This window comes from Oreochromis niloticus, linkage group LG23 (assembly GCF_001858045.2).
Source record: "Oreochromis niloticus isolate F11D_XX linkage group LG23, O_niloticus_UMD_NMBU, whole genome shotgun sequence".
In the NCBI taxonomy this organism is placed as follows: domain Eukaryota; kingdom Metazoa; phylum Chordata; class Actinopteri; order Cichliformes; family Cichlidae; genus Oreochromis; species Oreochromis niloticus.
The window spans coordinates 6,145,807-6,170,336 of NC_031986.2; the positions used below are offsets into that span (position 1 = coordinate 6,145,807).

At 41.2% G+C, this 24,530-nt stretch overlaps 1 protein-coding gene across 1 annotated transcript in view; it reads left to right on the forward strand.

The window, feature by feature from the left end:
• The first annotated feature begins 206 nt into the window (after positions 1-206).
• nalf1a (NALCN channel auxiliary factor 1a) overlaps positions 207-24,530 on the forward strand; it is a 57,445-nt gene continuing 33,121 nt past the window's right edge. Inside the window, exon 1 of the mRNA XM_003440902.5 lies at positions 207-1,460. Coding sequence (XP_003440950.1) covers positions 774-1,460 — 687 coding nt within the window. The 5' untranslated portion in view covers positions 207-773. The remainder of the gene's footprint in view (positions 1,461-24,530) is intronic.

Here is a 24,530-nt window from a genome sequence, read left to right on the forward strand (position 1 = left end):
ATTAATTTATTTATTGTTTGATTTTTTTAAAAAAAAATTGTGTTGATTTATAGACATTTTCTTAAAAAAAAAAAATCAGTACCCTTAAAAACAAAACAAAAAACCCCTCATTTTGGAAGCATGGCGTTCCTAAAAAGCGGGAAAGCTGTTAAAACGAATCACTCGGAGCGCCTAAAACGAGCCTTTATTTTGAGCGGCGTGACCGGAAATGCCGCCCGTTATCGTCGCCGCCTTCACCCAGCTTCCAGCAAACACACACCATCTCTTAGCGAACATGGCGGCAACTTGATAACGGCAGCGAGCCGAGGATGGTGAGGGCTTGAAAAAGAAAAAGAGGTCTGTCACAGGCTGTAGGCCCATCCGCCGACACAAAGGCATACAGCTTCGCCATGTTGGAAGAGGATAGCGCCTTTGTCCCTGCACGACCGAGGCCGGGGGAAACGTAAACGCGTCGGGAAGTGTTTCTAAAAACGGAGTCGAGGCTACGCAGAGGAGCGGAGCGGAGCGGCGCGGCGCGGAGGAGAGCTCGGGGCGGGCGGGCGGGAGGATAGCGGCTTCACCGGTCAGCCATGGAGGATGCGGCCCGTGGTCGCCAGCGTTTGATTTCCCACCCGACCCACGCTCCTTTTAATGGGAATTACCGCTGATAGCAAAGGCAAGCCGGGACAACCCACCGCCCGACACTTGAGGGGAGGAAAACGCGAAGCGGACCCGACGTCAATGACTGTTGCGGCAGAGGAGCCCCCACGGTGGAGTCGGCCGGTTCCCAAAATATGACCAGGGGTGCTGGGACGTGTTGGCAGCAAGAAGATGACGACGGCTTCCAAATCTGGCTAGAGCCCCCCCGCGACAACCAAAAGCCATTCACCGACTCAGAGAGGGCGCAGAGATGGCGACTGTCCTTGGCATCCCTCTTGTTCTTAACCATCCTCCTCTCTGATCACCTGTGGTTCTGCGCCGAGGCCACGCTGGCCCGGACCCGGGACAAGTTCGCATCCCCCCACCCTTTGTCACCTCAGACATACTCAGCACACAGCAGCCTCAGAGGAAACCCAGATGATATTTTTATAGGAAACTCTACCAAACATTTGTGGCGGCTCGAAACTTGCCACCGGGATAGTTTATCTAACGACTGCTTTACTTTCTTGGATGCCGACGAGTTGTGCAGGGGCCTTTCCGACAGAGAGGGGACGCGGGCTGTAAATATGAGCAATTTGTACCTTTCCTTTTGTAACTCCTACTCCTTGCTGGATTTGTTGTACGGCTCGACGAGTCCGGACAATTTGAACTGCAGCCTCGACGCGCTCGGCGACGGCGACGCGAACCGCTGCAGTCTGTGCGTCCAGGCGTACCAGCGCTACGACCAGCACGCCCAGGAGAAATACGAGGACTTTGAGCTCCTCACTCAAAAATACGAGCCGGGGGCATATTCGGTGAGGACGTGCATGGCGCACTGCAAGGTAGGCTGCAAACAAACAAATAAAACCGGCAAGAAAAGAGAGAAAAACAAACAAACAAACAAAAGGGATGGGGTGGGAGGGTGTTGGGGAGAGGGGGGGTGATGTGGTGGTGGCCATCTGTTGATTTGGGCCCGGATAGATGCCAGTTTTGTGGTCCTCCTCCTCCTCCTCCTCTTGTCGCCATGGAGACGGATGACAGATTCAAGGAGACTCCCGGCTTCGGGCCTCATGTTCATTCATCTCCTCATCGTGTTTAGGCCCCATGCTAATGTGCAGATGGAGGCCCTACTCGTGTGTGTGTGCGCCCCATCCCCACAGTCCTCCCTTTTACAAGCTTGTGCGCTTCATAATACCGAAGACCGCATATGGTTCAGTAAGACCACTGGATAATTTAATGCAGTGGTCCAATTTACCCCCCCCCCTCCAAATGTGTCTGCTCTTTTAAATGTACAAGTGCCCTTGTAGCTCACCTGGTTGAGCAGGTGGCTCAGTCCGCTGCTGATCATTGTCTTCTGGCCTCCCTGTTAGCCCCCCCCCAGGAAACGCACATTTAATGAGTCCTGCGTTTTCTAACAGCCCAAGTTGTCTTTGTCTGTTCTGTTAATCAGTTGAAATCAAAATCGCATAAGTCTTTGGAACTACACAGCAGTATTTTACTACTTGAAGTCTAGAAGTGCTTTAAATTTCCAGATGTTGCCAGCATGTTTAGCAGCTCATTTTACCGAAAAATTGGAGTAATTATGTACCAGCCATCAAGCTGGGCCAGATCGGACCCTTCCTCGGGCCTGTTTTGGCTACTGTGCCGCATAGTTGACACTCCAGTTTTATGGCCTTCTAACAGTTTAATGATCAGGAATGAGGCAGGCACCTTATGCAAACAACTCTAGGATCCACGTGTGTGTGCTTGTGTGTTGCTGCAGTCCGCCAGGTGTTCACCACCACTGCCCCACTCCATATCAAGAGTGTTTCATTACAGTCAAGAGGTGGTTTCCCTGCCTAATGTGCCGGAAGTCTCCTTCCCGCTGCTGTTTGCTTATCTCCATATCCGCGCACACACACACACACACACACACACACACACACACACAAGCAAACGGCCTCGCGTTGGCTCCAGTGTTTGATCGTTTACCATCTCCTGACAGAGCACGGCGAGGTTAATGTGGGCTGTAATGGGTGCCCAGTTAAGAGCTGCCTCTGACAGTCAGTTGGTTCAGCACCATGGAGCTGTCCACAGTGCTGAATGGCGCTCCCCGGCTCCATTCACAGAAGCCCTGGCCAATCCCAGATGGCCTCCATTCACCCAACCAGCGGCAGAGACACAAGCACAGGCGTCAAGCGAAAAATCTAACCAGGCCATCTGCCTGCTTATACAAACCCGATGTGTGGCATGCACAGGAGCGGGGCCTAGTTTGGAAAAAGTAGCTAGGATCTAGGGGAAGGAAACGTGAAAAGGCAAACCAAATCCCTCTTTTGTGTGCATTTGCAGTCAGCAAACTATGATTCACTTTCTTCTTTATATCTCTGTTCTATTGAATGTCTTAATGCTGGTAAAGACAGCAGCCTTTTTTAGGTTCGATAATGCATATTGTTGCATATAAATACTCTGATTCTTTGAGTGCAGAAAGGCGTTGGAGGCAACTGCTCTTGAATTTATCTCCTGCACAACAGTGGATCAGGATTTATTTTCTTTCTTGACAGTTTTGCTGTCAGTGTTTAAAGCCAGGCTCCATATTCAGTCTGCTGTTACAAGTCTCTTTATATTTGGAGTATTTGTGGGATCTCGATACAGACTTGGATTAGCTACAAAAATACATACAAAAAATGCAAATGATAGATGTTTTTTTGCTGGGCAAGACACTTAAAGACACCTTGGGTGTTTTTTGGATAAAAGATAAAAGTAGCACAGAGATCAATTCCAAGTCTCAAAGCCTGTATCAGAGGCTAGTTTTTGACAATATAAGAACAAACTGAATGGATTTATTGTTCTGCTTAGTATTTTTAGCTGGACAAAATTAATGCATTTTTACTGCACGTGAGGATCAACAAAGGCTATGCACAATTTTGTGACAACAAGCATCTCAAGGTAAAACACACTGGAATGTGATCCAGGAAAAAAAAAAAAGTCAAGTTTAATCATCTGCAGTTAAAACTCTTACAATACTTACAATAAAGGGAACAATAGCAAACGTACATAAAAAAACATTAGTACGAAGCTTTTCATTAAAATATATATGAGCAATTTATATAAATAGATGTACAAATGTACAAAAATGCTAAATCATATACAGAATAACATTCTGACCCTGTGCAGCCAATCGCGTCTATACAATGAGCAAAATGCACAATGTTTAAATTGAATGGCATCAAATTTAATCTGTGAAAGGGGCATCCATAAAATGGAAATCCCAGTAGGCGGTTATTATAATAGGCTACAGGAAGCAGCTCAACATTCATTCTTCAATTTCTAGTGTATGAATCCAAAATGCTCTTCTTTTTAACAGTAATCTGTCTGCATTCCCACCACTTTTAGGAGTAATTGTAACCACTATTTCTATTTCTGTATGTATGTTAGGTAAATTTTCAATGTACCAGGGTACATTGAAAATTTATAATGTGTGAAAATTTACCCATTCACACATTGTCAATGTGTGAATGGGTAATAACTTAGTTATGTAAAATTATACTTTTCTTGACTCTTAACAGCCAGTGGAGTGACTTTTCTACAAAGGTTGAACATCCAAAGGATGCAAAACCTATGCTCATTACTAAGTGCCCTGCTGCACTGCCTCTTTGTTGATGCCAGCAACAGTGAGCATTACTAGCTAATAGTAGTGTAGAAAGAGTCCACTAACCTGAGTGACAAATGGCTGACTCGCAGTGCCAACAATTGGCTTCAAAGTGCTACTGACAGTATCAGTTGCTAAGTTGGGTATCAAGTCTGTGTTAGCAGTCAAGCTAATGTTAGCTACAGTGCAGAACTAGTTGACTAAACGACTAATGGTTGCTGTTGTCAGTAGTCGGTACCAGACGTACTAGTCGTTAAATCTAATTGTTAACATTTGAATTGATGCCAGTCCTAAATGTTATGCAGCCAGCTGCCACCAGATAGAGCACTGAATTTGAGAAACACCATAAATGGATCTTTTTGTTAACACTATTAGAGATCACAGATACAAGCGGTGAAAATGAGCTTTTTCCTAAGGGTGGATGGGCTCTCCCTCAGGGATAGGATGAGTTCAGTCAGTCGGGAGATGCTCAGAGTAGAGTAGTCCTCCACATTGAAAGGAGCCAGCTGAGGCTGTTGCCTCCTGACTTTTTGTTTATTTTTTCAAAAAATATTTCAGTAATACAAGAGAATCTTTTGTAGTAATATCTTTTCATATCATATTTAACATCGGTTTATTTTAGGTTTTTCTTCTTCCCTGTCTGTTTGGAGTATTATGTACAACGCTCATAATGGGCCAGTTACGTCGCATAGTTCATTATTGAAGAAGTCATATATTAATGGTTTCAAATGCCTTTGTTTAAACAGTTTTTGACATTAAATTATTCTCAAATTGAACTTTATATCTGACTGTTTCTTAGTGTAAGACTAGTCGGTTAGCCTAATTGTTTTTTTCAGGTAAAAAATTAGTTGCCAAGATTATCCCTAGTTATCCAATATTAGCTAAAAGAAAGCCAGTTTTATCTAATGAAACCGGTTTGACCAAACCGGCTAAACCAACAGCAACAATAGCAGGGTGTTTCATTCATGTAGAATTTTTGTTTCTCTCTCGGCTCAGAACCGACTCAGTGCTGTTGTTTTTCAGACTATTGTTAGCTAAAGCTAGTGTGCTTGCTCACATGGAAAAATACTGTCTTGAGTGGATAAAGCTAGCTGTTTTATCCAAACTCCCAGGGCTGATCTGGCATCTTGGCTGTCCTTTTTCACATTATTTTGAGTTAGTGTTACTAACCAACCATCACCAGATTTGTGCAGTGTAGATAAGTTACAGCAGACTCACTGTATGTCACTAGCTAAGGTTATCACTAGCAAAATCTTTTCTGAGTATAAAGGCTAGTTGACTAGCCTGCCATATTTGCTTCATCAGCCAGGCTGTGGGTGTCATTGATAATACGAGTGTTAAGGAGGTTGTTAGGTCTATGAGTTGGACTAAATGATATCTGGAGAAAAATAAGAATGTAGAGTCATAGTGTAAAGGAAAATAAATAGCTGATCTTGCTGGACTATTGAAGTTTCCCGCCATAAGTGTGAGACGGCTGTGCATTTTACTCCAGCCGCCATGTCTGACATTCTTTCTTCTCCCCTGCTGAACTCAAGCCCTGCTCATGATTTCATGTTTTATCCACTGCCAGTCTTCAGGCCCATTCTTCACACTCACCTCTTGGCATTTGAAGGGAAAACAGTCATTTAGTCAAGCTGCTAATTTCTTTAACAATGACCCTTCTCTGTCACCTTCTAGATTATAGGGTTGCCCGAGTCCTCCGTATGGTACGGAAAGAGCAGCATGACTCAAAGGATAATGTCGAGCTCTTGTTGAGTTAATGGCTACCTGCCTTGGAGAAACTTAGCGGTTCAACTTGTGTGCCCGCTCAGATGGAAAAGTGTGAAAACATTAAACAAACAGAGGCCTGACTCACTGTCTGGTGCACGGTTAACAGTGCAGACAGGTACAGCAGGCGTTTGCTAGAGGACAGTCTCTGACATTTTGAGCGAGGATATTTGACATGTAGAGTCGCGTTTGTTGTGCAGGAGTGACTCCAGTGGTCCGCAGGTGGTGCTTTGATTCCTCTCGCCTGAGGTGAAACATCACACAGCAGACACAGCCAGTGTGCTGTTCCTCACAATGGGATCCTCCATCATCGGACTCTGTGAAAACCCACCATTCATCCTGACAGCAGGGCGGGCTTGGAACATACAAACCAGGGCAGATGCACTGAGCAGCGGTATTTTCCAGCTTTTGTTTTTTTTTGTTTTTCATCTCGAGCGTGAACCAAAATGTCAGACTCACTCAGAGTTTTACAGGAAACAGTGAAGCTCTCCAGAAAGCATTTGACTGGAAAACGACTGTTAGCTAACAAAGGCAAGGGGTCACATTAATTAGGGTGTTCCCTACTCTGGAAGCAGGTGCACAAAACTCACGGTTTGCTATGAGCCTTGTTTTTAAAGTGGTGGTTTAGTAAGTTTTGTAAAAGCTGGTAAAATGAGAAGACTGGTTGTCTGTCTCTGTGTTAGCCCTGTGAGAGACTGGCGACCTGTCCAGGGTGTACCCTGCCTTCTTCCCTACCGGTGCTGGGACACACTTCAGCCTCCCTGTGACTCGATTCTGGACAGTATTTAAAAAAGAACATCATGCTATGTTCAGTAAGAGTTGAAACTAGAGATTGACTCTGTGAACTCATCAGAAAAATCTATACTGAGGTCACAGTTTGAGGGAGCCAGAGACTCATTGTAACCATAGATCTCTATAAAAACCAGACTTGTTATTCAATGCAGAGGAATTCTCAAGAAAGTTAATTTCTGTGGCATATTTGAAATGACATCAATTGACCAAAGTGCTGTAAAAGGTATACAGAATATACACTATATATACACTATATACATATATCTATATAGATATATAAACAAATTAATTAAATAAAGCAGTTTGCATAAGAAGAGCCAGAGTAATCTGCTCAACTAGACCCGAAAGCAAGCGAGAACAAATAGGTTTTTAAAAGTGTTTTAAAACGATTAAGAGACTTGGCAGCTCTTATGTGAAAAGATAAGTTGTTCCAAAGATTAGGAGCCACCATGAAAAAAAGCCTCTCTCGCCTCTGCTTTCAAGCCTGCATCTAGAAAGATCACAGGCCTCAGTGCTCCTGCAGGATTGTACGCCTTCAAAAGTTCTGTTAAGTAAGGGAGCGCCAAACTACTGAGATCCTTAAAAACAAGCAATAAAATTTTAAACTGGATCCTGAAATGGACTGGAAGCCAGAGGAAGGAGGCCAGTATAGGTGAGCTGCTGCTTGGAAGTGATAATGAATGGATTATTCTCTCAAAATCACGTGGCACGGGGTAGGTAAAGGTAACCTCACTGAGGAGCCTGAACTTGATTTAGACTTCTGCAGGAAATCGACGTCTTTCTCAGGAGGTGCACGTGAGGTTATTTGGAAGTTTACAGCGTGGGGTTAAAAGGAATTTCACAATGTCACAATTACAGTACAATTTCCATTTAAAGCATAATTCATGCATTAGTTGAAAGAAGCTGATCTTAACAAGAGAGCTAATCTGTTTATCACACTGTCAAAAATTACAACAAGGTTCCTTGCAACCGGATGACAGTAATCGGCTAAGAGTGTTTCCTCTAAGTTTGTGTTTTGCTTTTGTTCAGATTGAGGAAGTTCATCTTCAGCCATCATTCTTACTTTTGATCTTTTAAAAAGATCGCAGGTTTTTTGGAAGTGCAAAAATATCACATCTTACTGGGAAAGTATTGCGGTAACAATGAGGAAAGTGTTTGGGTATGATGTGCTGTGCGAGGCACGAGTATTGTATTTTGGACTATTGGAAAATATAAGAAAGGAGTACTGTTACTTGTTTAAAATTATGTTGCTGACAAGCAAAAAGGTAATAACAAGAAACTGGCTGAAAAGTGACCCCTTAAAACTGGAAGAATGGACCGATGTAATTGAGGAAATATATATAATGTAGAAAATGACCTACTCTTTGAGATTGAAATCCGACAAATTCCGAAAACATTGGACAAAATGCATAGCCTATAAGACCCACTCAACCCCATAAGGCATGGACCCTTCTTTGCTGAAATGGTTTCTCGAATTCAAGCTGCTTCTGTTTTTGACCCTTTGAGGTGCAGGCGGATGGCTGGACTCTGACAGACTGGTACTTTGTGCTTCTCGCCTCTGGGGTCAAACTTGCTTTGACTGGGGATGGAACTGGACCTGTCTGGGAGAGGACTGCCTCCGTCTGGCTGTCTTTCTGTGGATGTAAGGGGCGGGGTGGATGGTGTTTTGGGATGGGGTCGATTGGACGTTACTTTGGGAATGCCCTGGCTGGCAGGAGTTCCTCTCTGAGACAGTTATGGTTACATATGTGGGGTTTTTTGGGGTTTTTTTTGCATCTCTGAGAATGAGATAAGGGAATTCTGTGAGATATCTGAACATAATGTGTAATCTGCCCTTTTTTTTTTCTTTGCCCCACAGATTCTGTTCATTCTGTTTAGTCTGTTTCTTTTGAGTTCCCTCCCTTTTTCTTTTAATTTTGTTTATACGAAAAAGAACAAAATAAAAAGTAATTTAAAAAAAAAGATTGCAGGTTAGCAACACTTCTGTATTGGCATTGCTTTAGAGGCTCAGAAGCTCCAAATATCTTTCATGGATTAGAGATATTTCGGGCGGCATGGCGCCGACGGAGAATGAGAAGGGCGAAATGGATGAACCAGAATTGGTTTGTAAAAATGGTGCAAGTTCATCCGTCAGATACACTCCATGGTATCTGCATGGTGTGTATCTACCATTGCCTGGTAGAGCATGCAAGTGGGTCGTCATTATTACCATGTTTTTCGAAAAATACGGCACACTTAAAATCAATCCTTTGATTTTCTGAAAAATCAACAGTGCCCCTTATAATCCCGTGTGCCTTATGTATGAATTCTGGTTGTGCTTTCTAACCTTGAACTGATTTTATGTGGTACACGGCGCTCGAAAATCTGTCAAATGTTTTAGTACGACTTTGATAAGCTACGAAGCCGCACCGCTTGATGGATTGTCGGAGCATTACGGCTATCGTAGGCAGGAGCCTCGCGGAGTGATACGTACTGTGCATCAACATAATATTACCGTATTGTGTGTGTATAACCTCTTTTTACGTTTTGTGGATATTATACATGGTTATGCTGAGGATATGTCGGCCAATTTCCACTGGAAATACCTTTTCGGTTAAATTGTCAGCAAGGAATTTGCATTTGCACTGTTAAATTTGTATATAGCTTTAATGCACATAAAAAAAACAGCTGCTTGTTTAAGTGAAAATACATTGATGGGATTTTTTTTTTGCACTAATAAAGTTGTGAAGTTGTAAAGTATTTTGTCTTGCGTCAATGATATCGTCAGTTATATCGTTATCGCCAATTTTCAAATATATATTGTGATAAATATTTTTGGCCATATTGCCCTGCTCTATAATCAAATTTGAATTCTCCTTACACGAAGACACAAGGAGGGGCTAAAGACCTTTAATGCTTTATCGTCCCCTTTGACCCACTGTCCTAACAAGCATCATGTTGTAGTCAGTAAGACTGCAAACTTCTGTCTGAGCCCATAAACGTTTCACTGTAAACATCTATACAACTTTTTGTAATAACAATGCTGGCTTTAGGCAGTCTAAGGAGCTTGGAAAGAAAAGCATTGAAGTTTCTTGAAGACATTTCATCTGAGAAGCTTCTTCAGTTCTAAGAGCAACTGGTAGAGAGTCCCTGATTTTAAGCCCTATGGGAGTGTCCCCATGAGGGTCATGGACCCCCTATTGATCCTCTGCCTAATCACACGAGCCAGGTTGTGAAAACTGGTGTAGATCACAATCAGTCAAGGTTTCAGGTGAACCCATTGTGAAACCTAGCCCCACCCTATCATGTGATTTAGTGAGGTCAAATGGCCGTGGATGTGAGTGGGCGTTAAGCCGTCTGGGAAGGGATCTCAAAACTGGATTATAGATGGCAGACGGTTGGTGTCGTAAGCCACCTCCTCTGTTCAAAGATGGTCGTTCACAGTGGACATAGATGGCTTTTTTAGGCACTTTCACAATGGCTTCACTTTTCAGGCCTTGATCCAGAGGCTAAAGTTGGCTCGAACGTTAAAGAGATGCAAATTGCTGTTGAATGCGTTCATTTTAATGAGCCTGGCCTTATTTCCAGTTGCATGGAGTTACTTGCTCAGTAATAAGAAAATATTACCTACAGCACGGTTACACACTTTTTCCCCCTTCTCATCTCTGCGATCCCTTCATGGGGCAGATGTAAATAAAGCTGGAGTTGTGGTGTTCCACATGTAGCCTGGAATATAGAAGAGGAGCAAGCATTAATGGATTAGTGTTTTCTTAAGTGGCAGGTCATTTCAAATGTAACATTTCAAACAGCTCAACAAATAAATCACCAAACACACAAACTCTTTCTGCACAGTGCATCTGCTCAAAACGTTAGTGTGCTCCACTCTAAGAGATAAAGATGCAAGAAAGCCAGGAGAGGAAGAGGAGATTATTTTCAAAGCTTATGGAGTCACAGCAAGTGAAGTTTGATAAACTGGAAAATGAAAGCTTACAAGCAACGTATTATTTCACTTTGGAGATATTAAATTCAGATGTGTTGTGGAATTATTATACAAACTCATACTAAGCTGGAGTTTTGCAAAGGTTGCATGGAAATACTGTACCGGGCAGTTTTGTGCAGGTTAGTTTGCAGTACTGTGGAGAAATTTACTGTATTTACTGATATAGAGCTGGCTGTGGTGCTCAGGTCAATGCTAGGCTACGTCAAGGGTAGCAGACACTAACTTATATTTAAGGTGATGGTGTTAATTAGATTCACCCAGTTTTTATGGAGCTTATGAATCAAAAAATCAGCAATATAGTGTGTGATTCTTGTTGAATGCAGCTGGCTGAATGCACAAAGAGCAGTGAATATTGCAGTAGTGTCACAGGTCAGCTGATCACAGCCTAGAAGTTGTTTAGAAGTTGTTTTTCACCTTTATAGCCACACAGGGGACGTTAAACTGGGACTTTAAACGGTAAATGTTGGCATTTTTGCTTAAAATATACTAACATAATGATAGGATGCATGGTTTGATTCAGAATCCTGATGTTTTGTTGTTTGTAATGAAAGGATTTGTATTCCAACTGAGCAAAATAGGAAGCATCCCAGTGGGGCTGCACACCTCTCAGAAGGGCTCTATTATCTTCATTTCCAGCTTTTATATGTTTTTATTCTTCATCTCTGTGATCTCCCACCAGAAATGATGAGCCTGCATCCAAGTCCATAGTTTAAGTCAGAAACGTAAGTAAAATGATGCATTGTATTCACCCAAATAATGCTCCATTAAGAATTCTTTAATACAAATAAATACTGCTTTTCAGGTAGTTTTAATGTATTAAGTTGAACAGAGCTGGAAGTGAAAGCAATTATGAACCATAATAATATATCCACCGGGCAGCACGGTGGTTAGCACTGTTGCCTCACAGCAAGAAGGTCCTGAGTTCAGTTCATAATAATAATCTATACTTTATTAATCCCATAGGAAACTAGGCCTCTGCATCCTTCTCTTAGAACACCTGCTCATCTCATTGAGCTGAAGCTAAACCAGTGCTCCACCATCAGGCCGGGGTCTTTCTGTGTGGACTTTGCACGTTCTCCCTGTGATTGCGTGGGTTTTCTCTGGGTACTCTGGTTTCCTCCCACAGACTAAAGACAAGCAGGTAGTGGGGTTAGGTTAACTGGTCATTCAAAACTGCCCAGAGGTGTGACTCTGAATGCGAATGGCTGTCTGTCTCTATGTGTTAGTGCTGTGACAGACTGGTGGCGTGTACCCTGCCTCTCACCCAAAGACAGCTAGAATAGGCTTCAGCCCCCCCCCCCCCCCGTTGGTCTGATGTTGTTTCTATGAAATGCTGTGTTAGCTTTTTACCAGATGCAACAGGACTCAAACCTTCCAAAAAGTTTATGGAATATTTTCTCCAAACGTCTAAAATGTGAGACAAGCCTTGCGTTAGATGAGTCGTCGCAGAGTCCTTGGAGTAATTGGAGATCGGTCACTCCTGAAAAAGTTAGCCACTAATCCAAGTTTTTTCCATTTGTGGATTTGTGGCTCCATCTGTGGTTTGCTCGAGTCCCAAAGTGGCTTTGTAACCCTTTCCAAACTGATAGATGTCACACACTTTGTTCCTCAGCTTCTTCAGATTGTGGCGTGATGTGTTACTTTTTGAGGCCTTGGTAATGTTAACAGATGTTTTTACCTGGAAACCATAAAGTCATGCGCTTCACACATCTGCAGTAGAAAAGTTTTTATTATCTTTTATTATTGAGCCTTATCAGCTCACAACAATAACTCAGTCAGCTGGCTAGTTACACCTACTCAGTAGCCTGTTTGTGTTTTGTATTATTACTGTAATCATAATCAACCAAAAAGATGCAAAAATGTGTAAGTGATAAATGAAATCAAATTTTCTTGAGGAGGCCCTCAATAAAAAAGCCCTTAGGCTGATCTCATCTTAATTTGGACCTCTGCATCTTCAAAATTTTCTCAGTTCTTGACGCAACGACACAAAAGTATCTGCTGTTTTTTACTGAATCGCTGGGAAATATGCTTCGGGAAGAATAATGAATTAACGGTGCAGGTGTCTGCACCGTTGTTCCTCCTGGGTAATTTTACTCATTTGTGGATTTGAAAGGCAGAACTCTCGGCACCTGCATGGAAAGTAATCACAGAGTCTCTGGAAGTAAAAAACTTTTCCTGCTTGTACTAGTGCTTCTGTTATTGCTCTGTTGCTGCTGGTTATTTGGATGCTTTTTGTACTACACCACATCATTTCGGAACACAATCCCTGACCAGTCCTGCCACAAACTCATGTCCTCCGCCCCTCCCTTCAGGTCCGATTGAAAGTCTAATCTTAGCCGGTGTTGTGTGCAAATGGAAAGGAGGACAGCATCCACAGCATCCTCGCTCTTTACATCCTTGTCAACCGCACACATCTGCATTGATCTCAGCCCGTTTTGAGCCAGAGGGACGGGTGGCAGCGATATCAAGAGGTTGATCCCTATTGATTTGAGCCTAGCGCTGCATGTTCACACGTCCTTCATTTGATAGTGGGCAGCTCCTCTGACCAAAATAGGGCAGCTGCTGAGCTCAGTGAAGACATCACGTTATTATCTGAACCTGTCTGATTGTGCCATTCGACCTGGGAACAAACGTGTGTTTCAGAGAGGGCATGTACAGTTTATAAAGAGACCAGTGTTAGAGTATCAGCCGCCTCATCTGTTATCTCTCAACCTACAACATGGACATCTATGCAATTGTGCAGCAAATGATGTGTAACAACAAGGATATCAGCTCTCAGATGGGGGGCCTTGAAACTAAACCTAAACACAGATGGAGCTCAGTGAAGTAATGTGTTTTCCTGTTAGGGTTTGGAAAAGGCTTATGCGCTACATTTTGAAGAAGAAATCAGCAAAATCTCATTACAGTTGAATATAAAACCAGTGTGATACTTTTACTTTACTATGTGCTGGATGGACTTCTCCTCCTCACACAGTCATCTGATTTTAAGATTAAATTGTCCTGTAAAGACTGTCCCATCTATATTAGTTGTTGTTTTTCATAATTAGCTTGCTCAATTGAGAATGATCCATGTTGCATGTTCTTTATCATACTATTTCTCTTGATTGCAGGCATGGTTGTGAAAGTATCTGGTCAGCTGTGTCTCTGTGTCAGCCCTAAACCAGACCAATTTCTCTGCAGGCCAATAATATTAGCTGATATTAGCTATTTGCCAGTTTATTGGTATCTGCATTTACACCAGTGAATACATGAAAATTAAAGAAGTGACAGGAGAAACACCCTTCAGCTATGTTATGAGTATTGACTTTGCATAGTTTGTCCACCAGAGGCACTCCTGTTAGCAACACATATGTTTGGACAAACACAACCAGCTGATCCAGGCAGAGCGTAAATGAGTATATAAATAATTACATTTATATGCAGGGAAATCTGTTTAATTTTTGTGCATCTGAAAGAAAAACAAATGTTAGCCAATATACTGACATATCTGAGTTATAATCACAAAATATTGGGATTAAAAATCATATATCGATCGGGATCTAATACAGTGTAACAGATGGATGTAGATTCCTGTTCTGAAAGTGAAGCCATCGTGGGAGTGCTTTAAGACTGCATTCTTTTTAATGGTGAACAGGGGCCGTCCAAATATTCCCTACCTAGTGCTCAATCGCTAGTTTCAGGTCATATTGAATAAAACTTGATTTATTTTCTAAATCCTCAGAGTCAGAATGGAGGGTTATTAATGTTATGCTGAATAGCCAACAACTTGCCAGTCAAAAGTCTTTTAGCCAGTGACTGTGCAGTGTCTCTGAGTTTCACAGTCAGATCCACCCCACTCAGTTGTCAGGTCCGGTTTCAAAATAAGAAGATGGTGACAGCAAAGCAAAAATGCTGACTGACTACTGCCTCTGCTTTAGTTGGATAACTGGTTAACAAATGGACACATGGACTAAGAATGCTGATATTTGGAAAGGATATTCTGAACCCAATCCAAAAATCTCAATTGGGTATGGGTGATAACGGATTGCTAGCACTAGCATTGTATAGTGAAGGTAAAGCAGAGGATCGTTGTATGTTTGCAGCAGAATCTGACTTAACCACTAAATGTGGTCATGTGAGTCAGCATGAATGAAAGGCTCCGTCGGTGCCTCTACCATTGGCTTCTCTTACTCTGCCTCACTCACATGTTTGTGCATCATGTGAAAGCACAGAAAAGACAAACTAGCTTGCCTAAACGACAGCAGCATGCAAAGTTAAGACTCTCACACTGAGCTGAAGCGAGACTGGTGAAAATAAAGTAGGTGGAAACTGTAAATACAAGTTTAAATTATTTGTTTTGTTCCCGTTGGCATTTATTATTTAGGAGTAACTACCATTTCAGTCGAATTTGATGTATTTATTTGCTGCATTTTACTGTGCAAAGTGGAGCCTTTCTTGAACAAATGACCCCTGGAACTGGCAAAAAAGATGATTTGCTGCCTACCGAGGATGGCTGGGACACCAAGACATCTGTGGATAAAAAGGAGCTATTCATTACTGTGTTTATTATTTTCTCTTCTAATGAATTACTCATTTAGTCTTTAAGAAATGTGATAATTAAGGCTGTCTCTTGAATTGTCTTATTTTGTACAAAATAAGATTTTACAGAAATATGGGAAAAGGGGGGCAAACTCCAGCTAGACAGTGCATCAACTGTCACCTAATTTTCTGTGAAAAATCGTTATCCTTTCATCAGGAAAGGGCCAGTATCACTGTGCAGATCCCTCACTGTGTTGGCTTTATTTTGAAATCAGCTTACAGATGGATTCTTTGTGTAGCGGTGACTCTGTGCGTATACATCAAACCAGCAGTGATTATGACGGCTCTCGGAGTGGAAGTGGCTCACATACGGGTGCTGCTGCAGCTCTGACTCGCTCTCTCGCTCAGCCCACAGAACCTCCTACTTGACAGCAAGACATAGATACAGACTCTCTTATCCACAGATCTCTCCCTTATGTTACAGTGTTAATGTGCTTTAACTCATCTGCATGAATATCCTGTGATCACACATGCTTTATTAGCCATTATTTATTATTCATATTAGCCAACACGGTGCGTGTGAGTCTGTTACAGTCTTACTGAGCCTCCTGTGCATTGACGAATGAGAGACTGTTGCGGTGCATTGCATTGTTCGCCTGTCTAGGTTGCAATAAAGCCACGGATGGACGCACTAGCGAGCGATTTCCGCCATTGTGCCTTCCTGCGGTGGTTGTGAATGCTGACCTTGGAGAGGTTTTGTCCCTTCAAGATGCCTGGCCCACTCCACGACGCCCCCTTTTATGAATGGGCCGATCCCTGAGCAGAATGGTAATGAGTCAGGGAGAGGAGAGAGGGGAGGCTAGCTGCTGCAGTGCACGGCAGCGCTTCCATATTGTTTTTGAGTGTCCAGGGAGCAGATCCGATGAGATCACTGGAGATAGCGGCAGGGCTGGGAAAGAGGAGAAACTACCCACTCAATAGGCCTCATTCAACCTTTATGGCATTTCAATTAGAGATGACACATGGAGTCATTTCTCTGACATAAACTAATGTTGTCAAATCAAGGGCAAAGACTTAAAGTAATCATAGCCAGATCATGTTGGATTATGGGAGTGGAAATTTAAATATTTCAGTGCTTTGGTTTGGAGCACCATAAATTTACTATAACACCAGTTCTCGTTACACTGGCTCTAGCCCCAGTTTGGACCCATGGCATTTAAAAGGGTCTTTGAACAACGCTTCAGAACAACATTTACCGTTGTTCTGAAGGCATCACGAGAAACCTTTTCTGCCCTCATCACCTAGGTGTCTTACAGGTCCCCGTTACTTTTTTAAATTTAATTTATTTTTTTGTAATTTTGGCTGTAAAATTACAAAATAATTCTGCTCTTTCAGGAACAATTAGAATTTTCTCTCAAAAGTGTTGAGGAGTTACAGTAATCTGAGACGCACATGGTAAAAGAGCTGATTTTTCTGTCTGTGTTCAGATAAACATACCTCGTGAATGTTTTGTGCTACCATGATGCAACGAATATCACTGTAAAGCTCGCCTTCTCTTCTTTCCCAAAACATTTAATTTTTGACTCTAGCACAAACAGTACTGGAGTTAGTGCCAGTTAAAGAGTGCTTGTAAAATGAGCTGCCCGCCCATGGTCAGTAGCTTAAAAATAAAAAAGGGTTAACAGTCTTTTGTCTGTCTCATTGATGTCAAACTCATTTTACATTGTGGGCCTCATGCAGCCCACTTTGATCTTAAGTGGGCCGAACCAAAGAAAGTCCCCTTTCTGTCGGTGTAAAGATGCTTAACTACGCATTTAATCCCATTTAATATAAAAAGAAGTGCAATTTCAGCAGTACATCTCAGTAAATGCTGCTGTACTAAGTAGTGCTGGGCGATATGACGATATATATCGTGTGGACGATAGAAAAGTGTCTATCGTGCCATTTGTCTTCTATCGTTTCTAACCCTAATTTTATAAATTATTACATAAAATATATAATTAACCCTTTACAACCGGTCGGAGCAGGCACACTCCGTTTTGCCTAACTATTTTTAAATCCCTGTAGAACTGGAACCACGTAAGGTAGCAATATTTTTTTTTTTGCATATGAAACCGTAGGAGTTGTACTTACATCTTATTCCATTAGCTTGCCCGAGGTCACGGTTTCCTTCCACATATAGCTTTGCAAAAATTGCATAAAAAGCACTTCCAGCAGCAAAAACATAATATTCCAGACTTGCAGCAACAAAAACATAATATTCCAGAAACAGGCTTTGCCGATCCGATCAGCTGTTCACAACACTTCCTACGTTGGAATATAACTCAGCGCGAACTATTGCATGTCCGCCAGTGATGTCATTTTCGCGGAAAAGGTAGTTTTGTAGCTTCAAAGCCTATGTTGGTGTTTTTAAAAGTCATGTTTGACTTTATGCTTTTCTGTATCGTTTCTGGGATGCTTAGAAGTCAAATTACACTGTTGGAAATAGTTTATTTTGATGCACATGCTGTGTTTTTGCAAATTTGCATTTATTTATTTTCATTTTTCCTGTAGTGTATATAAGAATTAGTGTATCTCAAAAATAAAACTATGAAGACACTCAAAATAAATTTCTCATGGTTGGAAACTATTTTGTGCAACTTTTTTGTATTTACAGTTTTGAGGGATAAGCCTCTGAAATTTCTCTAACTAGATATATAATATATACATGTAAAAAACAAAACAAAAACGATTTTCAATTTTTTTGTAGTTTGTTGCACTTTTTTGCAATTTATGTAGTTACTATGGACTTAATGCATACATATTATTAAAATTTGGGCTATAAGAGTTGTATTGATGTATAGCAACTAGAAATGCTCCCACAAATGGCACTACAGCATGTAAAATGTAAAGATAAGCTCTGGCGGACTTGGTTCTATGGTAGGTCTTAAAGGGTTAAATAGCCTGTGGCAAATATATTAGTGTTGTCTTGTCACTATACATACTCTTAACTTTATGCAAGAGAAAATAAAGTATAAAAAAAAAGATATTTTTCGCAAAGAAACTCCGTCTTGTGTTTTTGACACATGGTGCTGCTGTACGTGCACCCGGATTTGCAACATGCTTTACGGTAACTCAAAACAAAGACTGCACCCTCTCCACTCGCTGTTTACAGACTGCATACTTTCCAGATGACCACAGGTCAGGTGGTATATCGTTATAAATATATCGTTATCGTGATATAAAATAATTCATATCGTGATAAATATTTTTTCCATGTCGCCCAGCACTAGTACTAAGTGCAAAAAATCTGTCATTCGTAAATAAACACCTGTATTAAACTACTGACAAAGTTCTGGTAGTTCACTGCCAAGAAAATGCTTTTTTTCTCTAAAAAGCAGAAATTTCTAAAGTAGAAACAATAACTTTTCTGTGATTCCATGCTGATTTCTTGCTTTGGTGTAGAATGAATGGTAATGGTGGAGGTCTTTATCAGTAGATAAACACTGTAAAACTTATGAAAATATAGTTAAAAGTCCAAAATCTATGTCCGCCATATTTTCCATACAAGGCCCTGGAGGCCTGATTCTGGCCCTGGGGCCTCGTATTTGACACCCCTGGTCTATTTTAGTGCAAAGATAACAAAAGGTAAAAAATTTCTTTTGATGCTTGTGTTTTCTGTTTTGACTGTGGGCAGGTCGCCATCTTTGTTTCGACTTTCAAAGAGAGACTCAACATGATGGATAATAATCTGAAAGTCCTCCTCAAGGCACTTTGTATTGCAAGGGCAACACCTACAATGTTAGAGTCCAACAATCAGATAATCATCTATGAGCATGCATTTGGCAATGGCGGGAGGGAAGAACTCACGTTTAACAGGAAGGGATGGTGATCTGCTGTGACCGGTTGGGGGGTGAGGGGAAAGAGAATGTCAGGTTTTGAAATGATAGTTTAAAAAAACAAACAGATGTAACCTTTTTTAAAAATTTAATTAAATGTAAATGTAAATGTAAATATTCAAGGAAGGAACTACAGCAGCCACAGTGTACTGAATGAACGCTGCATGCTAGCCTATTAGCTTCACTTAGCTTGTTTATAATGTAATCCAATGACAGACTGAAGAGACCAGAGTGCACCTACCCACAGAGGCAGATTCATTTTAAATTAGGCCAATGTCCCCCTTAGAGTCATCTTCACATGCACCTCTGGATTGATTTCAGTGCTGCTCCTGTTGAAATCCCATTTTTCCTGTTTCCACCTGCACCTCTGTGGCGAGTGTTGGATTTCTCCCAGTGTGTCAAAACATCAAAAGGAATGGAATTTTGTTTTTGTGGCCTCAAAACCCATTTAAAGTTCACCATGTGCTGGGTCACAGTGGCACAATGGTCACTAAGATGCCTGGGCACTTGGATGATCTGTGCAATAGAAATTCACAGTGCATAACCTCATAAATGTGGAAAACATCTGCCTGGTCGCTCTCCTGATCTGACGAGCAATCTTTGGACTTGGAAAGTGTGAACTCTTTGAATGCATCCATTTGCTCTCTGGGTGGTTTCCAGAAATCCACCAGTCAGGTCATTTTAACAAAGAAGCTGATATTTTCTCTGCTCAGCTTTAACATCCATGTTACATTTGCAGATCACACCTACAAACCATTCAAAGTCCCAAGCACCAAGTTGTCTGAACATCCTAGCGATGCTAGTCTGTTTTTAGATGATATGTTAGTGGTTGATGCCCTGATACACAAACTGGTGGGTTTTTTGCAAAATTTAGACTTGATATTTTTCGGTTGTTTGTTTTAACAAGATGCAACCAGCAACTTTTCTGATATGGTGTTAGTGAATTTTGAGCCAACCTTGCAAAGCCTTACGTTAGAAGTTAGACCTTGCAGTCCCCAATAAGGTAGGGTTCATTTAAGGGTGTGAGAATGTGTGTTTTTTTTTGTAACAGGTGCTTAGTCTCTTCTTCCCACTGCAAAAAAAAGAAAAAAAAGACTAAAACTTGGAAAGCCATTAATGTAATGCTTTTCTCCTGTATTCTAATAAATAAGAATGATTCCAGATCAGCACTTATTGGCCAACAGTTGACCAGATGGCCTGGAGCCCTAGTTGTTTGGTCATAGTCAAGTCCGGATCAGATGGACACTTAATCATATTCTTATAGCTTTGGATTTATTCCGTGTGAAAATGTTCTGCTACTTCCTGTTTGAAGATTAAAAAAAAAAGAGTGTATGCCCCAAAGAAAAGACAGATGCGTTATAGTGACACATCGTTCAAAAATCCTCCCTGGAGATGGATTGCATTTACTTGCCAAGCTGTTCTCCTGATTAAGCAATAATGGAACAACGAAAATTTAATTATAGTAAAAACATTCATTAGTTTGGCTACGTAATTATGAGAAAATGAAGACATTTCAAGCAGGATGTTCTTTTCCTGTGAAACACCTAAGGGTCAGGCAAATGCCTCCATTCATTTAAGCACATGGCATCAATTAGTCTAACAGAGCTATTGTCTGCATAGGTATTTAAATGGATTATTTTTACAGGGGCTGATATAAGCCTGAATGCATATCCCAGTCCCTTTGTGCTATATTACATTATGGTATTTAGCTAATCTGGAAAATGCCTGTTTGATGCAGGGTGGTGGGGGTGGTGGTGCCCTTGTTTATGAAGCACTCAGCGGTGTTGTCCGTGGTGGTGTCATATATGAAGACTGATGACAAGCGATCCTGAGTGCTGCCTTCAGATGATCACATCTAAAATTCCCCACCACTTGGCACTAATGGAATTATCTGCCTTTCCCTTTAGTCAGGTACCGCTCTCTTTAGCTGCCACCCCCCCTTTTTTTAAGCCAGGTGTGCATGTATATACAGTACAGTGAACTGGGTAAAAGGTTCTGTTAAGCTCTGTGTGGCCCATTAGGATGATTGAGGATCATGTCTGTCCTGGTAAATGAATTGTCAGTTTCTGGACATGAGTTTTGTTTATTAGAGCATAGTGTGACAGTGAGCAACAGATTATTTTTTTCTTTTTTACAGTAAGGTGATTTACAGTATCACAGAGTACACTGCCAGCCTGTGAGTTATAGGATTGCATAATGGTTTTTGTGTTTTTAAAAATGCAGCCCTGTAGGATACAGTGAAACCTAATTTACTTAGCTTTACTATCTGCAGTGACGGCACATGCCATGTTCGGGAGAACCAGCAGCTTTTCATTCAGGATTTGCTGCAGTGGTGATTTCATCAGCTTCCCTCACTGCTCTGAAATGAACTATATTATGCACAGTACAAAAGGTGGCAGAAAAGCCAAGGAGAGGCGGGGAAAACACAAAACAGGAAGTGACAGAGGGAAAAAAATGCTTTGGCAGAAATTGGTGGATGTGGACATGAGCAACTGACCATAGAGTCTTTTTATCACGTATACTTTTTCAAGTCTACTTGGAGTTCGCTGCAAAGGGTGCATGGGTAGTTGGTGCACCGTGGTGTAGTGTGTCCGTGGACGAGTCAGTGAATTTGCAAAAAAAGGTGGGAGATGCGAGCACGTCCGCTTGGAGCCTTTGATGACGAAATTTAGGTCGCTCAGACTTAAGCGGACCTTTGCATACTTGCGCGTGTGGAAAGCATAACATCAACCCAACTACATTCAGACTGACAGCTCAAAGAGTTTAGTGAAGAATCGTGGACACATTCCCGCCCTTAATGGACAGTTCGACGGTTGTGCAGGTCGCAACTTCTCATTACCAAAGTAGCAGCCACCTCTAAAACTACGCCCTGTTTATCGTATGTTTTTGCCTTAATTGGACTATAATTAACATGAACACCATGCTGTATGGAAGAAATCTCGACCTTATTAGGAAAATATTTAATAAGGTTAGTGAAAAACAAGGTCATTGCTTTTTATACAGTTTAACCTCTTTTAGCAGCCAGAACAGACGCCATCTGCTGGCCACTCTGAACAATGCAACAGACTTTTATCATCAGCTTCACTTTTTATAGGTGTGAATGTGAGTGTGAATTGTTGTCTGTCTCTATGTGTTAGCCTTGCAGTAGACTGAGATTTAATCAACCTGAGCTCTCTCATCAGTGTGTTCTTTTTGAATTGATGCTTTACCCGTTAGGGCTAATATTTAGATGTGGCACCTGGACTTTGTGTTACACATTTAACAGTGTGGTGCATTTAAGGAGGTTTTTTAATCATTACCAGTGAACATGTTAGAGCTGTTCTTTTACAGTGAAGCCTGTCTAATATCAAGGAATACCAGTTTAAGGATATGTCAAAACAAGGAGAAAACATTTAAAATTACAATTAATCTATTCAGTCAATATAACATGTACTGGTTGTATCTGAAATAGCCTTTCATATTTCACTGTATAATAGTACTGTCTGCAAACTAATCTGTTAAACTGGTCTCTTAGTAAAAGCAGTACGTCTTTGACATCAGTGGTTTTAACAGAAAGTATTTTCTGTGGTCTGGTTAAGATAAGATGCGACTGATATCTTGTCCTTGGGTGTTGCACCCAGTGATTGAAAGAAAAGGCTATCTGTGGTATCCCATCCACAGTTACAAATCCACTTAAAATAAAACTGTCTGTAATCAAACATCCTCCGTCCATTTTACACTGATTCCAATAAGAGATAAATCTCCTGTAAATGTGTAATGACACCATTTTGAAATTACCCCTAGCGACTTTTCCTGCATTATAATTCATAATGATGCAAAGTCAGTACGGGAATTGCCAAAAACAATCCTGCGATAAACCAGTGTAGACAGGTAATATAGACCAACCAGTGTCTCTTCTGACTTTACATCTATCATTCAGGTAAATGTAATTCGCTATAAAAATTCAGTATAGTTGTTAAGAAGTACAAATTCCATTAATAATTCTGTTAATCTGTGTTTCTGTGCACTAAGAGTAAATCTGTCACAGAGAAATAGAGAATTATTCGTTATGGATGGTTAATAACAGCTTGAACATTCAATTTCTGGTTAGAAATACTACATTTTGAGTTGGAATTCACTATCATGTCAAAAAGTCAGAAACATCTGCAAATTCCACTGATAAATCTCTAATTCTGAGATTTTGGTCCAGTGATAGCATCACAGAGTTAGTGCCGATTTGTCAGATTTGTGCATGATACGAATCTAATGTTCCACCACATCCTAAAGGTTCTCAGTTGCACTGAAATGTGGTGACTGTGCATCCCATTTGGTAACAGTGAACTCATTGCATTGTTAAAGAAAAAGTACTTTGAGATAAGCTGAGCTTTGCGACATGGTGCATTATCCTGGGAGCAGCCATCAGAAGATGAGCACACAGGTCATGAAGGGATGGACATGGTCAGCAACAATAGTGTCGCTGTTATCATTAACAGCCCCCCCCCACACACACACACACACCACAATAATAGTATGGTGTCGTATACTATTATACTAAGGTATAATAGTATACGACAAGGCAGAATGGATAGATCCATGTTGCAGAAATCACCAATCATCAGACCAGGCAGGTTTTCCAAGCTCCTGTGGTTTATTTTTTGTTTTTTGTTTTGTTTTGTTTTTTTTGAGGCTGTACAAATTATAGCCTCAGTTTCCACAGAAGTGGCACCCAATGTGGTTTTGTAATGTTATAGCTCATCTGCTTTAGTGTTTGGCAAGTTCTCTAACTTTGAGAACCAACAAGATATTTTCAACCAGAGAACTGGAAAGTTTCTCTTTGTTTAACCTGAACAGATCTCTGTAAACCTTAAACAAGGCTTTGATGCAAAATACCACAGATAAGAAATACTCAGACCAGCCCATCTGGCACCGCACCAGTACCGGGCTACGCTCAGAGTTACTTTAAATCACCTTTCGTCACGATTCTGATACTTGGTTTGAACTTCAGCAGATGGTCTTGAATAGGGTTTTCAATATTTGGCTATTAATCAATACTAATAATTACTATCAGATTAGAAACTCATTTGCAGTAGTACTGATACAAACAGTGCTGTTTGTGCCTCTTCCAACTCATGCACAACTTCATACAGCACCGCTGCAGAGAGTCTGGAACCCTTCCCATCACTACAGACTAAAGTAGTTGACACTCACGTCACTGAATTTGGTTCAATAACACTGAAACATTAAACTGTTATAAATAAAGTTTATAATACATTAATGTTAACTGCTTAACTGTTAGCAATTACGTGATAGCCGCAAACTCTTCCTCAGGGGGTCATAAGCTAGTGTAGTGTGGTCCCAAACATGCGTAATT